This window comes from Zalophus californianus, chromosome 9 (assembly GCF_009762305.2).
Source record: "Zalophus californianus isolate mZalCal1 chromosome 9, mZalCal1.pri.v2, whole genome shotgun sequence".
In the NCBI taxonomy this organism is placed as follows: domain Eukaryota; kingdom Metazoa; phylum Chordata; class Mammalia; order Carnivora; family Otariidae; genus Zalophus; species Zalophus californianus.
This window is the reverse complement of record NC_045603.1, coordinates 55,950,960-55,966,023: the sequence shown is the minus strand read 5'-3', so window position 1 is coordinate 55,966,023 and position 15,064 is coordinate 55,950,960. Positions and strand designations below refer to the sequence as shown.

Below are 15,064 nucleotides of genomic sequence, written 5' to 3'. Positions count from 1 at the left end.
ATCTTCTACCATGGAAGGTACAAATGATTAAATTATACAGTGGTGAGGTTCCTGTCATAAAAAAATGTATTCGGGTCACACAGAGCAAACAATTACATATTTTTATTAACAGCAGCTAATACTTATGGCATTGGGTGAGCATTCACTGTATTCCAGGCTAAGTCCTTTACACCAATTATTTTATCTAATTATCGTATCTCTGTAAGGTAGGTACTATTGTTCCTAATAGATAGATGTGGAAATGGAGGCACATGAAGGTTAAGTAACTTGATAAGAGTCACACAGCTATAAGCAGGAGTGGCAGGAATCAAACCCAGATCTCTGAATTAAAGGTGGTGTGCTGGAATGCTTCACGGCCTCCCACATCCGACTAATATATTGTGAACTCCCAAAGAGCACAACCCATGGGCGGCTCATCTCTGTGCTACCCGCCACGATGGGGTCCTAAATGCAAGCAACTGCTCACGTAGATACCAAGAATCTTAGTTTTGTGGAGAGAGAGAGAGGCAGAGAAAGGGAGGATGAGGTGGGTAGCTGTGAACAGAAGATGAGTTAGGAATAAGAGAAAGAGAGAAAACCAAACCTAAAAGGTGTCTTTAAATGCAAATGGAAAAGTTAGATCACATACTGTTTACTGTAAGCTTGGCTTTGACAGAGTAGGATGAACCGAAGTGATTGGAGATGACACACTGATATTTCCCTTCACTGGTAAATTCCACGTTGCGGAGCCGGAGAATGGTAGTATACTCCATCACCTCGCCACCTTGGGCCCGCAGGTGTGCATAGTTCTCCATTTCGGCATCATGCAGCAGTTCATTGTCTTTTTTCCAAGCAAAAGTCATCGGGGAGTCGCTGCTGCTGGCGGCTGAGCAGATAAAACTCAAATTGGAACCTTTTATTGCCGACTGTGTTTCTGGCTGGACAGTGATCTGGGGTTTAGGAAAATCATCTGTTCAAGATGGAGAGGAGGAAACAGGACAATTTTAAGGCCTAGGAGTCCAAACACTACTCAGTTTTTAATACCAAGAAACTCAAAACAAGTGAGGGCTTAGGTTTTACCCTTTGTGTATGTTTCATAGATGGGCTAACAGTCCTCATGTTGAAATGATGGCCTGGGACAGTGTTTATATTCAAAAATAATAGTCTCATCTCAGTTAATGATTGATAAATAGGTGTCGGTCTCTATTTGAAGTGAACAAATTAGTTTATAGTTTATCCTAGGCCCCTTATGCTTTTTAAAATATAAACACAAGAAAAAATCAGCTAAGAAACTTTTAGGCTCATGCATCATCCTTAAACGCTACCGGTAGGAAGTGCAATTTTTCCCATGTTACCCACAAATAAGCAGCAGCAAAATTAAGAAATCAATATCACTAAAGACAGCAATTAACACCCCATTTACCAAAAACAGAACCCATATTAAAGAGCAGTAATTTTTTAGATAGAGTTGAAACAGTCCTCAGCAAAAGAAAAACCATCTCTCAAACTCCCTGTTGAGACCCTGGCTTCAGCATGGGGTTGCGGGTGGACCATCAATCAGGCACTGTCAGAGCTGCATGATAATTAGAGCTGGGCAAGTCTTTCATTCCTAACGGTTATTTTTAGTTCTCTGTGACTTTTCGGAGAAGTTACCTTTTTTGAACTGCAGTTTCTTGGAGATGGTCTAAACCCAAAAGGAAACAGCTTACATCTACCAAAATGTATTATCTGGGTGCTCTGGAAAAAGGACACTCGCATGCCTCTGTGTGTGCGTGCGCGCATGCATGCGTCTGAACAAACGGGCTTTGGGAATGCTCTGGAAACTCCAATGCTGCTCACTTCCAATAACATGTTGTCATCAAGATGGTTTTTTCTTCTGTATGATTATTCTAGAATTCTCATCTGATAAATCAATGTTTAGATTCACAATGGAGGGACTGAAAGAAAAATCTAAAGATACCATATACACGTCCCCATATAATAGAGTTCTTATCTTGGGACTAGAGAACTGCGAAATAAGCACCATGGGAAAGGCATGGCTCAGGCCCTTCTAGACAAATGCCAAAAGCTTATTTAGATCCAAAAGCTCCATCAGACATTTTATTTCCAGAAACTGTTGGCACTGTTTAATGCTGCAACCTAAAAAAAAAGTATTTTTCTTGTACTTGACTAAACAATCGTAGGCAAAGCAGTTTCAAATAAATTTTTAAAGACCAACGTAAAATCAGGTTCTGTAATATCTTAACACACATGCTAAAATTTAAGCTAACTTTGATTTTGTGTTCTATATGCACATTTATTTTTACAAAGGTCTCCATGGCAGTGAAGAGTAAACAGCAGTGTAGTGTAGTCCACAGAAGCCTGCACCAGGAAGAGGAGAACCTGGGGTTTCGATCTGGATCTGCTGACTAGCTACGTGAGGTTTGAAATTTCTAGCGTTGAGATGCTTAGACGCTAAAACAATGGACCTTACGCTGACTGATAACAAATTCAAACTATCTATTACATGTAATGCTTTAACCACTAGGAGCAAAATTTTTAGCAGCCTGTAAATCAGGCTGATAATTTTCTCCCTGTACCCCAACATGCAGCATTGATACGGGTTAGTTCAGTGTCTCCACAAGCCAGTCAGCAGACTTCCCACTTCACAGACGCAGATACTGAGATTTAGGGAGGAGGTGGGGTTGCAACTGCCCATCAGTTCTCCCAAGATCTAAGGTCCTCGCGTTCCACCCAACCCCCTGATGTCCAAACAAAGACATTTAAGGAAACTCTTTCTCATCTGTAACATTAAAATCATCAGCATGCTATAGATCCATTTTCATCTACCTCAGCAGATATAAAAGCTTCATTAAGAGAACATAAGCTTATTCAAGACCATTCATTGGAGGGAAAAAAAGAATGAAGGCAGAGGCAACAGTTACACTCACCACACACAAAGCCATCTGGGCTAACAGCAAAAATACTTCTTCCTTTTAGCAGCTGAGGATGGGCACAACTGGCATTTACAAAGCTCTGAAAGTTGTTTTCTGCCACCCACTGTGGGAGCCATTTTAGTTGGCAATCGCACAAAAGGCTTGATGTATTTAAATGCCTGAGGAGAGTAATTACGTTCAATTTGTTTTATATGAAATGCAGATTCTACGAGTAAACTAACTCAAGTAAATATTAACAAAGCAATGAATGTGGAAACAAAATACACACACACCCCATGCAATAAATATTCTCTAGTCCATCTTAAAATGTACGAAATGTATTAGCACCATGTTGTTGTTCTTACTGACCTACTATGAGGGAGAAATGCTGATATATTGAAAACACCTCACTCTTGAAGGCTTGCTATCATGATCAGGTCCCACAAATTTAAATTGCAAAATCATAACAGAAACAAAAAGAAACTTCTCAACAAAAGGAACAAATCGCCAACTCCCTTTGCTTTCTGGTATGAAAATTAAGTAATGCTAAGAACGCAATAGATACGATTTATAGACACGTGATCTCGGCTGACATACCCCCTGACAGCTTCCCTGACACCACGTTTCATTTGAAACTCTTGGAAAGAAAAGGAAAGCTTACAATTGCTGTAGTTTCTTCATTTGTGAAAATGCATTGCCTTGTAATGACATGATTGCGTTGTCACTCAGATCTCTGAAAACAACCAAATTGAATACATTAGAGGGAATCATGGTCACTGCCTTCCTCAGGCAAAAGCTGGGCCCACACTGTCCACCCCATTCAACAAACTACTCCGTGTGCTGAAATGCACCAACTGGGCAACTCCAGAAGAACCCATTAGGAAGCTTGGATCAAAGAATACGAATATTTGTATCAGAGGCAGGTTCTGTTATAGTAAAAAAGATTTGCTTTATATCATCATGTCCAGGTTATTTGACTCATGGAGGCCTAAGCTGTTCTGTATTTTTTTTTATAGTTTTATGGTTTGTTCTGCCGTATTATTTTATTGTGTTTCTCAATATTCAAATTAGTAACCAATAGTAACTTTTAAATACACAAGTAAAATTTCTCATAGTTACGCTTTTTAAAAAACCCATCATGTATAAAATTCTATGACATGCACTGCGTTAAATGATTTACACATTTACATAGTATTACATTTACTCCTCATAGCAACCCAAAAGAATATGGTTTTACTACCTTGCTCACCATGAAAGGGGAAGATGTGAACTCAATTATTTTCCATTTCAAAACCTACGCTCTTGGTCAGGAGCCCATTCTGCCACACGCAACTCACCCGTAGAGAGAGTAAGGCCTTCAGACAAGATGTACTCGCTAAAACACACTCTGGGTAGGACATTTATAAAACCAGAGAATATTCTAGGCTGACTTTATTTTTAACTAGTGCTTACAGGCAGTTTGAATTAAAGCACTCTCCACAATGATTACTACTCTGTTTCTCTTTATGGGGTCAGAGTATACATAAAGGATTCTGAATGAGATGAAAGGTAACAGAGGACAAAGGTACCAAACATGGGCAGAGAAAGAGGCTGGGAGAGTCAAGACGGTTTAAAAAACTGCAGCAGAGGTTAATACTCCAATGATCCACTAATTCCACTTTCCCAGAAATGGAATGGGTCAGATGACAAACCCTTTGGCTAGTTTCCCTTTGAAAATAATTTGTTTCAAGAAGTCCAGCAACACTGGTCCGCCCTTCCAAATTCTGCTTTGCAGAATCATCTGACTCCAGCCTGAATTGCTTCTGTCAGCATGACTAGCAATCCAAACCCCCCTCAAACTAATAAATGAGTCAGAAGACAACAAGGTGGTCACAGACAACGGCGAAATCGTCTCTCTCAACACACAGTGCAAATGTGGGTTTCCCCAATTGTGTTCCGAACTTTTGTCCAAGTTAATAGATATTAAAACTTTTGGCTATAAACATTCCCTACTAGAGTGGAGATACTTTACATCACTTTGTACTTTTTCTGTACAAGTGGAAATAATCCCATGGTTTTAAGAAGCTGGTTGGTTGCGTGCTCATGCAGGTTTTGACTCCTATCAAGGCTGGCTAGCTTGCCCTCCTAGTGGGTGGAAATATCTGCGTCCCTAAATGTCATTTCAAAAACGTGTGAGGGGGTGGCGCAGAGACTACGAAGACAAGAGCCAGTGTGGCACAAGGACACACACGGACAGTAGAGGCAGCCCTGGTGTGAGTCCTGCCTCGGGCAACTGCGAGACGATGGGCTGGTAGCAAAACCGAATAAGAGAAAGAACAAAGGTGGAAAAACAGGTTTTATGTTTTATAATTAAACAACAGCAATGACTCATAAAAGTCTCAAAGTAGTGTCACTACTCTCCTAATGTCACCCCTAAGGACCATGGGAAATTGCTTTTTTAATCTTTAAAATGCAAGTCACCATCTTAACTGTTCAGCAGAATCAATGGATACTCAAAACTTCCACTTCTTAAAAGTAAAGGTAACAGGAGCTACTGGATAATTTTCGTATGAGGATTAAATGAGACTATATATAAATACCTGGCATAATGCCTGATGTATAGTAAGTGCACAATAAATGGTAGGTTTTTGAAAATTACATATATCACTACTTAAGAAAAATAACTAACTCAAAGAAAACCCAATAATGTATAGTGATGTCCTCAAATGCAAAGGAAAATGTTTACCTATATACTTTCATATAGATACATAGATAAACTGGTAGAGAATAAGCAGATGTGTAAATATACTTTATGGTACAGAGAGAATGCCAACAAAATTAGATTCTAGTTTATCTTTCATGACACATAGATAGATAACCATCTTAGGCTCCTTTAGGGTAACGAAATTCCAGTCACTCACAGATGTTCTAATGCGTCCAAACCGGTAAAGGCTTTTTTGGTAATAGATCGAATCCGGTTTCCCTGGAGTATTCTGAGGGGGGAAAAAAGTTACAATGGAAGAGTTAAAGCTCCATTTGGGGGTGGAATTCTCATCAAAAGAATTTCTTTTAAAATCAATAGGGGAAAAAAAATCATTGTGAACAATTCTATTTTCTTCAATTAAATGATATACCCTGTACAAACGTATTCATGCCATCTATTTCAGTAATATAATTCAGCATGGTCTCAAAGCATTCAACAGAGAACCAGCAAATATAGGTATTCAGTAAGTTAGTCAGGCGGTTAAACTAAAGACGTGATTTTCAAAGTCTTCTTAGGAAGAGGTAGAAACTTCCTTCCAGGTAAATGGTCTCAGAAGTGTAATTAGTAAAACAGACAATAGTGGAGGTCTTCTCCTTACGCTCCCTCCCCATAGACAGTTTCATCATCCACGGAAGTTTAGGGCTATATGGAACTCGATTTGAAAACTTAAGACACAGGGTCTGGCCACGGACAGGGCCACTGTAAGGTGAACAGAAGCAGGTTTCTGCCTGTACTGCCTGGAGCCTACTGCAGTGTTACCAGTGGGCACTGGGGCTTGCCACTTACAGACTCTGTGAGCAGAATGCAACACTGAAAGTTCCAAAATGGTGAGATCAGGAGTGTCCTTCCACACAACGATAATCCCAAGATTCTAAGCACTTGAAACAATTTAACATTCTGGGCTGGATATTAAAAGAAGTCACAACTCACCAAAGTGTTGAAGAAAACCGCCATACCAAGGAAGAAAAGCTAATTAATACCCATCTTGTATAACAACACTCATCTGGGGAGATGACCAAGGGAAGCGACCAGATTCAGCCTCTAGTTCTAAACTCTCTCAAATCTCAGCCTGCAGAATGGACTTCAATGGGTGTAGGTCAGACAGGGAGGCAACCATGAAGCAAATCCTACTCACAGCCGCCTCAGTTTGTCAAGCCCAGAGAAAGCACCGTTCATGTCTTCAATAGTCCAAGAAATTTCATTGTTCTTCAGATCCCTAATTATAAGAAGAAATGTTACTGAAACTGGTACCAGGCGCTTAACAAAAGATATAAGCATTCTCCTTAAAGAGATGCTCAGAAAGCTAAGATTGCCACCCAGGTGGCATGTAATTCGTAATAAATTCCTCATAATCCCCATCATCTCCACCCGTTTCAAAACAACAGAAAACGCCTTCCCTCTCCCAACACTAAGTTTTTGCCCCAAATCAGGACAGTTGATTCTGTCCCCTTAATTCCTCTATCAAGATGACTCAATTCTGAAAGACCTGAACAATCTGAAAAATACATTAAACTTTAAAAACCACTGCTCCAACCACACAAGTAGGAGCTGGCCAAAGCACACAGCTTGTCTTTCAATTATGTAATGCTTCAAATAGTGAACAGAGCAAAAGTTTCTGACAGTGCAAAAACAAAAAGCCCGTTGCACAACATTAAAATGAACATTTCAGAGATTCTTCAAAGGTCAATTAATCTAACTCTGTCTTCTTCCTCTTAGGACAGAAATCAAGTCTGGATATGATAAACAGGCATCTTCTTTTGCTGCCCTTTGTATATCTTTTATGTTCTGTGTACTTTTTCTTAATCTGCATTTTTATAAGAAAAATCAGTGGATTTGAAATCGTTTCCCTTTTGAGCAGTTACCAACTTCCTGGAGATCCTGAGAAGGCTAAGTGTAATCACCAAACCAATCTGATCATTGTCCTTTTTAATCCCTTTAAGAAACACATATGGATGAAATGGACTGATTCTAATCAAACTGATCTGGGAAAGATTAAGACACTACTTTCTGAGTCTGTACATATTTCCTTCACAACAAAGGAAATCTGCTTGGAGAAAAGTGGGCACGTTTAGGAACCAATTAGGTTCATGTATGGAGAACAAAATGTGTACTTACAAAGTCTTTAAACTGGAAAGCCCCCGGAAGGCACAATCAGCAATGTAGCTGACTTTGTTATTCCCAATGTGCAGTGTATTTAGTAAGCTTAGGCCCAGGAAGCTTGAATCATCCAACCTCGACAAGTGATTGAAAGTTAGGTCCCTGTAAAAACAAAAAACGAAAAACAAAAACAAATAATAGCCTTTATTTTCCTATTCAACACAATGATTTGTTTTCAAACAACAGGTAATATATGTAACCACAATAAGCCTTATTTTAACACTCTGCCTTCTTAATAATACTCAGGTAAACATTATTTCTAATACTAGTAATTAAAAAAATTCTCTTTATTTGAAAATAACCATCACTGATTTAGCCCATGTGCCCTAGAACTCAAGTAGCACAGTTGGCTTCAACTTATCACAACAAAAATATGACTAGGTTGCATGTGAAAAAAGCTGTCACCTTGGAAACTTTGTTATGAAAATTTCACAGATCAGTGGTAAGAAGCTCATGCTCTGGCATGATCCCTGCTTTCGAACCTGAGGAGAATAAAAGGCAACTCACAGCTCACTGAGTTTCTGGCAGAACTCCCAGGCATCAGGGCTGATCCTGTTGATGGCATTTTGGCTGAGATGAAGTTCCTGCAGCATCAGCAAGCCGTAAAGCCAGCCTTTGGTAATCTCTGTTAGGTTGTTATGGTCCAGCTGCCTACATTTACAATAAGAATCAAAAGCAGGATCAAAAGTTCATTATCTAGTCTCTTCAAAGGAGACATATGATTACAACCTATTACATATTCCTATTGTTACAAGATGTTTAGCCTTTGCTATATAAAGACCTCAGCAAAAAATACCACGGGCTTATAAATTCTTGGTCATGTTACCTGAAACAAAACTGAGTATTAAATTATAAGATTGTAAATTATGAGATTTTAACATAGGATTTCAAATAAAGCTAGTGCATGTTCACTGAGCACTCCACGATCATACTACCGAAGCAGGAATTGTGATAAGCCACACTTACAAGATCTCCATGTTGCTCAGCCCCCAAAAAGCTCCATCCATAAGTTTTGTTACTCCATTTCTTTGCATTTTCAGAGACTTCAGAGCACCGAGCCCTTGGAATGTGAGCCCATCTACGTTTTTAATCTTGTTCCGGTTCAGTTCACTGCATTGGATAGAACAGTTAAACAGCTTGTATGACAAAATTCTGGAGGTGGTAATAAAATGTGACATTACTACAATATAGTTAAACCAGCCCGTATTAAATTACATACAAGGTTTTAAATTTCTAAACATTTTAATTGAGAAGAATTTGGATTTATTAGCAGGGAGTGAATTTCCTCCTGAAATGTGTGATATATTTTTGGAATAGTGAAATATTGAAACTAGACTACGCTTTACTTTCTAAAATGCTTATCAACTCAGTGTATTTGTTTTTAGATTATCCAGAGGGAGTATACTGAATATTATGTTAAAACATGAAGTCTATTCAGGGGCAGGGCTTATTCTGCTTACAAAAGTTGGTTACTCTCTCTTTCACGGTTCTTTTTCTGTTTAATGCTTTCTCTTCAAGGCAGTCATTTTCAACCTTGGGTGCACACTGAAATCACCTGGAGAGTTTTAAAAATTACCGAAGCCTGGATCTTACCCCCCGAGGTTCTCATATAATTGGTCTAGGGTGTGGCCTGGACATTGGAATTTTTAAAAGCTCCCCAGTGCCTATAATGTGAAGCCGAGGTTGAAAACCACTATATCGTAGGAGCCTGTTCACAGATCATTCCACCACTATTAACGAGACAGCTCTTTGCAGCCACTTAAGCTATGAGAGCCTCCTGGAGCTGCCGGTGTTATTTTCATGAACCGCAGCTGTTGGGCGTCACCATGATTTCGCCAGTGCCACAATGATGCCTTTGTATGGAGATCGTTCAATGATGACACTGTTCATTCCTTCAGTACCAATCGAACCTGCCCCGTCAGGCAGGAGTTTGCACTAGGTGACTGTGAAGGCTCTTTCCGATTCAGAAATTCGGCCACTCTAGTTCTCACAGGGAAGAGAGCCACACCTTGCTTCTAAACTCCTTCGGTCACGTTGTGGATTTTAGGCAACAGACCCCAAGGGTTTAGAGGAGATGAAGAAACACTGTCTAGGAGAACATCTTACTTACAGGTGCTGCAGTCGGGGCAGTTTAAACATCTTCGGTGGGATAGCTGAGATGCGGTTCCTGTTCAGTTTCAACACCAGGAGTGTGCTGGCCAGATGGTCAAAATACCCGGGTTCCATTAAAGTGACTCGGTTGCTGTTGAGATACCTGTTAAAAGGGTGAAGATGAGCTTCTCCTTCTGGCTCTTTGGAAAGTTAAAACACATACATTCTCTGTGTTATAATCTCCAGAGGACCTAACCATCATTTGTATCAATGGACACTTAAAAATTAAGTCTTTGGGTCCTTGTGGACCAACGTTGACTACGATTCACGCATACTGCTAAGGAAAGGGTGACTGGAGTACTTGAAAGGTGTAAGAATTTGTTACAGACGCTTATCCAACTTTTAGAAAATTCACTTATTAATGAAACGGAGTGGTTTAATTTTTTAAAGAAGCACTTTTAATTCCACATGGTTTTTCTAACAAAGGATGCCTAATTTTTTGTAATCCGAAAAGTGCAACAACAAAATAAAGACTGTGGTTATTTGGGTTTATGGCAAATTACACGTCAATAAGAAAGTTATGTTACTGATAACCAGCAGTTAAAGAAAAAGGCAGATTTTGTTACATCTTAAAGTTGATTTTTTTTATTATTATGACATGGTATTTTCATCATAGGTGAGTATTTTTGTTAAAGAAGACTTGACTTGGGCGCCTGGGTGGCTCAGTCGTTAAGCGTCTGCCTTCGGCTCAGGTCATGATCCCAGGGTCCTGGGATCGAGCCCCACATCAGGCTCCCTGCTCAGGGGGGAGGCCTGCTTCTCCCTCTCCCACTCCCCCTGCTTGTGTTCCTGCTCTCACTGTGTTTCTCTCTGTCAAATAAATAAATAAATAAATAAATAAATAAAAAAAGAAGACTTGACTTACAGATATTTGAGTTGTAGAGGCAGAAGGGGAGTTTTAAGCTCTGTAATATTATTGCTGCTCAGGTCCAAAGTTTCGAGGGACTGAAATTGTTTCAGATGTTCAGGTAATATTTCAACAATTCTGTTTCCAGCTCTGGAATTTAAGGATGGCACAGGTGACAGGGTTAATAATAATACAACAATCTGAAAGGTGAGAAATATTTTCTATTCCTAATTTGTTCTTCAGAAATAATGGAAAACTACAGTTCTAAAACTGTACTTTTAGAAGTTAAACAGCAATTTTTGTCACTTTAATTTCACCTTAAATAGTAAATCATATTAGAATGTATGAAAGCAATCCCATATAAATCTGGGTGTGTTTAACAGCTGTGGTTATCCAAACGCTAAGCACTTAAAAACCGTCTGATTTTTACATATATATTTTTTTTATGGTCACCAGTCCATCTTCCTTATCATTTTATTAAATGGTATATAAATTGACTAACACTGAGTTGGTATTCCAGGCACTGATGTGTTAGTTCCCTATTCTTTTTCTTGATTCCTAATCTATTTCTACTTCTTCTCCTGAACAGTACCCATATGACAGGTACCAACGAACTTAAAATACTCATCAGATTGGGTTTTTTCTTTTCTTAAGCCGTGCGAGAGAGCTCTCTCTTCAAGAAATAGCAAGTTTCAAGGTATTGCCATAGTCTTTGAAACCAGTGGATATGCTCCAGGGCTTTGAATATTATAAAGGTTATTACATAAAAGCACACCAGTCTAAATAATCTCTATTTAATTAGATTAATACAGTTTGACATTAACAGTCTTAAACACCAGACCATGATGACCAATATGGTAGCCACAGGTAGCACTTTAAAAATTAAAATTAAAGGTTAAAATTCAGTTCCTTAATCACAGTAGCCACATTTCAGGTTCTCAACACCCACATGTGCTTGGTCGCTGTCAAATGGGTCAGTGCACATACAGAACATTTCATCACTGAAAGTTCCATTGGTGAGCCCTATACTACACCACAGATGAAAAACAAAACAAAACAAAAGAGGCCAAGTCAAATCTCTTAAAAGGTCAACAGTACAACAGCTTTCAGGGGGAAATTCAACACTAAATGACAATCTTGCGAGAAAACAGGAATCAAACTGATGTGCAAGCCATCTTATTTGTCATATTAGATCAGGGAGCCTGGACTTTTTAGACCATCATTTGGCAGGGGAAAACAACATGTCAACGTGGCAAGGCCAGGAGGAAAACAAAGTCCACTTCCAAAGAAGGTCTCTTTACAAACCCATGGAACAATGAAACAACCTGAAGGCTCTAGGCAGAACTCTATACGTGATATGTCACACACTGCTGTTTTTATACATAGTCTATGGGTAAGCCTCATTTAATGAGAAAACTTAGGAAATACATCTCATGTGTGTGTCTTTCTACCAATACCGTATTTCTATAGTGCTTTGAGAGTTTCATTATAACACACAGGCCTCTCACCATCTCAGAAGGTCCTTGAGTTAAGAGTACCTCGTGTATTTTTCACAAAAATCCTATGCTGCGTTCTGACACAGCACTTTCACGCTGCTGGTCTTCTCTGCCATACTCTGAGCTCCTCTGAAGTAGGGGGATAGGTCCCTACCCCTCTGTCCTGGACTGCATATGAAACCTAAGAACGTTGAGAACACCTCAAATGTCAAGCTGAGGCTAAGCACTGTTCATATAGTATGCCACTTAATCACAGAAATGTCTCTCTAGTAATTATAGATAATTGTAAAATTAGGAAACTAGAGCTTTTAACCTACGAAGGCATATTGGTCCCAAAGCAATTGCTGAAGGCTTGTTTCATAGAATACACTGTCAAATATATTTTGGCAATTAAGTTCTTATTGGAGATGCACCCCCAGAAAGGGCCACAACTTCTCACCCTTGCAGAAATGCTGAACTTCTGGTTTCAAACTAATGTGGGAATCAACACAGGCTCATGGAGCCATCACCATGCCAACGCTAAGGATGCCCTGGAAATAGGGTCTCCCCAGTCTTGCTTGCACCCCAGGAAGACTACCCAGGGGTGTGCATATGTTTGTCATCCACCAGAGGAGAAGACCAACTTCCTGAATACGTGCCAATGTCAGGTGCTGATTTCCCCACAAGAACGAACAATAAAGGGAGAAAACAGGTTGGACCTTTTCTATTTAAACAACAAACAAAACTTCTCAAAACATTGTTAAAATCCTCCAATATGTTATTTTTAAGGACTGCAGGGAATCATGTGTTTTGATCCAAGTCATCAGGGAATCTAACTCTACATTCTGAAGTTATCCTATACAAGGTAACAGGCATAGGTGATATATCTTAAAAGCTGAATTTGTGATTACAATAAGGTTAAAAAAAGGGGGGGAGGGGATTTAACAGTACTATTTACAAGTAACAAATATCAAACCCCTTAGTCTCCCATAAAGTCTTACAGACTTTGTTTAGAGTCAAGTCAGCCATGACCTCTGATTTTGACCATTTCCCACATCTGGATTTGCCAGTGTATAAACTCCTTGATCTAGTTGTGAGGTACAGGGTAATGCAAGCGAGACAATTAGTCAGTTTCTAGATCCCGGAGATGGATTTAGTCCAAGAGAGAAGCCACGGGGCCTTAGGGTCAGGGTGTGTGGGTTAAACAAAACCACACTTTAGGGGACAAAAATGCTCTCTTAAACACATAACCCAAATGTTTGCATTACCAGGATATCCTCCCACAAACAGCAGAGTAACCCTGAAATGCTCCCCTCTCTCCAATGCCCTCCCCTGTGCCTAGTCACTGCCTCCCATCAAACTCTGCATCTGGTTGTGGCCCCCAGGCTGTCTGAGGCTTGTACAGCCACACTCAACATTTAGCAACACAAAGAAAGTGCTCAGCTAGAGATTTTTGCAGTAAATGGAACAAACTGGTTTTTTGTGGGAGAGAGAGGGAGACCCACAGGTGTCTATCACGTTGGTCAAATAAGGCTACGAGTTAGATAACAGGCCATACAATCTTTGGTTTATATGTTCGTTTGTTTATTAAGTAATTATGAACAAGGTATTAAAACTGCCAATTACTTGAGTGACGAATAAAATTTTCCTTGCAGTTAAAGTATGCTCCAGCCAAAGCCAGCAATTTCCTGAACTGCACACTTCCTAAATTGCAGTGTGAAAGTGCTCAGTTACAGATGGAGCGTGCACAGTGCCCTCTTTGTCAGACCTGCTTCCTTGCACAAAAATCCCTTACAACTGCCAGGACAATAGTCCCTGTATCACAGAATTTTAACTCTGTGCTAATGGAACTGAATTATATCCAAATACCAGCTTCATATTAGCTCTCAGACTAACTGACAAATAACCACCTGATTTGTCCCAGTTAACAAAACAAACTTGCTCTATATCATGCAAAAGTTTTTAAAAAAGGAGACAACGCCATTAAAACTAGATTGAAAAATCTTTTTAATCACCTAAAACCCTCAAAATAAACATAATTCTAATAGAGTTGGTCATGAATAGCCGCTTCTAAAAGACAAAGATTCAATTCAACTCCAGCTTTAATTTTTCTCCAAATACGGATAAATGCCAAAACTGACGAACACACTGAAAGCACTGCGGTTAATTAATATTTTTGGCAGGATGTACAATGCTTTAAGAAAACAAACAAACTGTGTGAATACCTTTTTCCATGACTTGATGTGGAAGTACCATCTTTCCATTGTTCAAAAATCACAGTATGTAAGTCGTGTAAGTATTGGAAGGCATTGCAACCTTGTGCAAATCCACCTCAAAAGGACACCGAACATTTTGGTCATCTGTGTCTGTTGACAGTACAAGGTGTTCCAGGGTCAAATCACTGCCGAGGTCAAGTAGAATTAGTCCCTTATGGGCACACACACACCTGGGGGCTTGGTCTGTGGGAGCACAGATGGTTCCCTCAGGCATCCAAGAGGCCACAGGAAAAACAGGAGTCCCAGGTAGTTCACTCAGCCTTCGCTTCTCAGGCTCAACCATAACGGTTTCACTTTGCTGCTAATTTCCCCTTTCAACCCACTTTGCCAAATACCTTTAAAATGCAGAACCAATCAGAGCCTGCCATTTTCTTACGGTGGTATTTGCTCTGAGAGTGCTGGAGAGCTAATGAGGAACAAGATGGATACGGTCCCTGACCTCAGGGAGCTTATGTTCTAGTGGGAAGAAGAGGCCGGCAGATGGAAGCGGTCACCACGGCGATAAGTGCCGTGCTACGGGG

General features: G+C 39.8%; 1 protein-coding gene across 3 annotated transcripts in view; it reads right to left on the bottom strand.

Annotated features, from left to right (window-relative positions):
- LRIG3 (leucine rich repeats and immunoglobulin like domains 3) overlaps nt 1-15,064 on the bottom strand; it is a 46,103-nt gene that overhangs the window by 7,101 nt on the left and 23,938 nt on the right. For all 3 annotated transcript variants that reach the window (XM_035721865.1, XM_035721867.1, XM_035721866.1), the window contains exons 4-13: nt 10,811-10,942; nt 9,905-10,048; nt 8,761-8,904; nt 8,302-8,445; nt 7,753-7,896; nt 6,773-6,853; nt 5,795-5,866; nt 3,556-3,627; nt 2,910-3,073; nt 629-949 (exon numbers count right to left, since the gene is read on the bottom strand). In XM_035721865.1, coding sequence (XP_035577758.1) covers nt 629-949; nt 2,910-3,073; nt 3,556-3,627; nt 5,795-5,866; nt 6,773-6,853; nt 7,753-7,896; nt 8,302-8,445; nt 8,761-8,904; nt 9,905-10,048; nt 10,811-10,942 — 1,418 coding nt within the window. The remainder of the gene's footprint in view (nt 1-628; nt 950-2,909; nt 3,074-3,555; nt 3,628-5,794; nt 5,867-6,772; nt 6,854-7,752; nt 7,897-8,301; nt 8,446-8,760; nt 8,905-9,904; nt 10,049-10,810; nt 10,943-15,064) is intronic.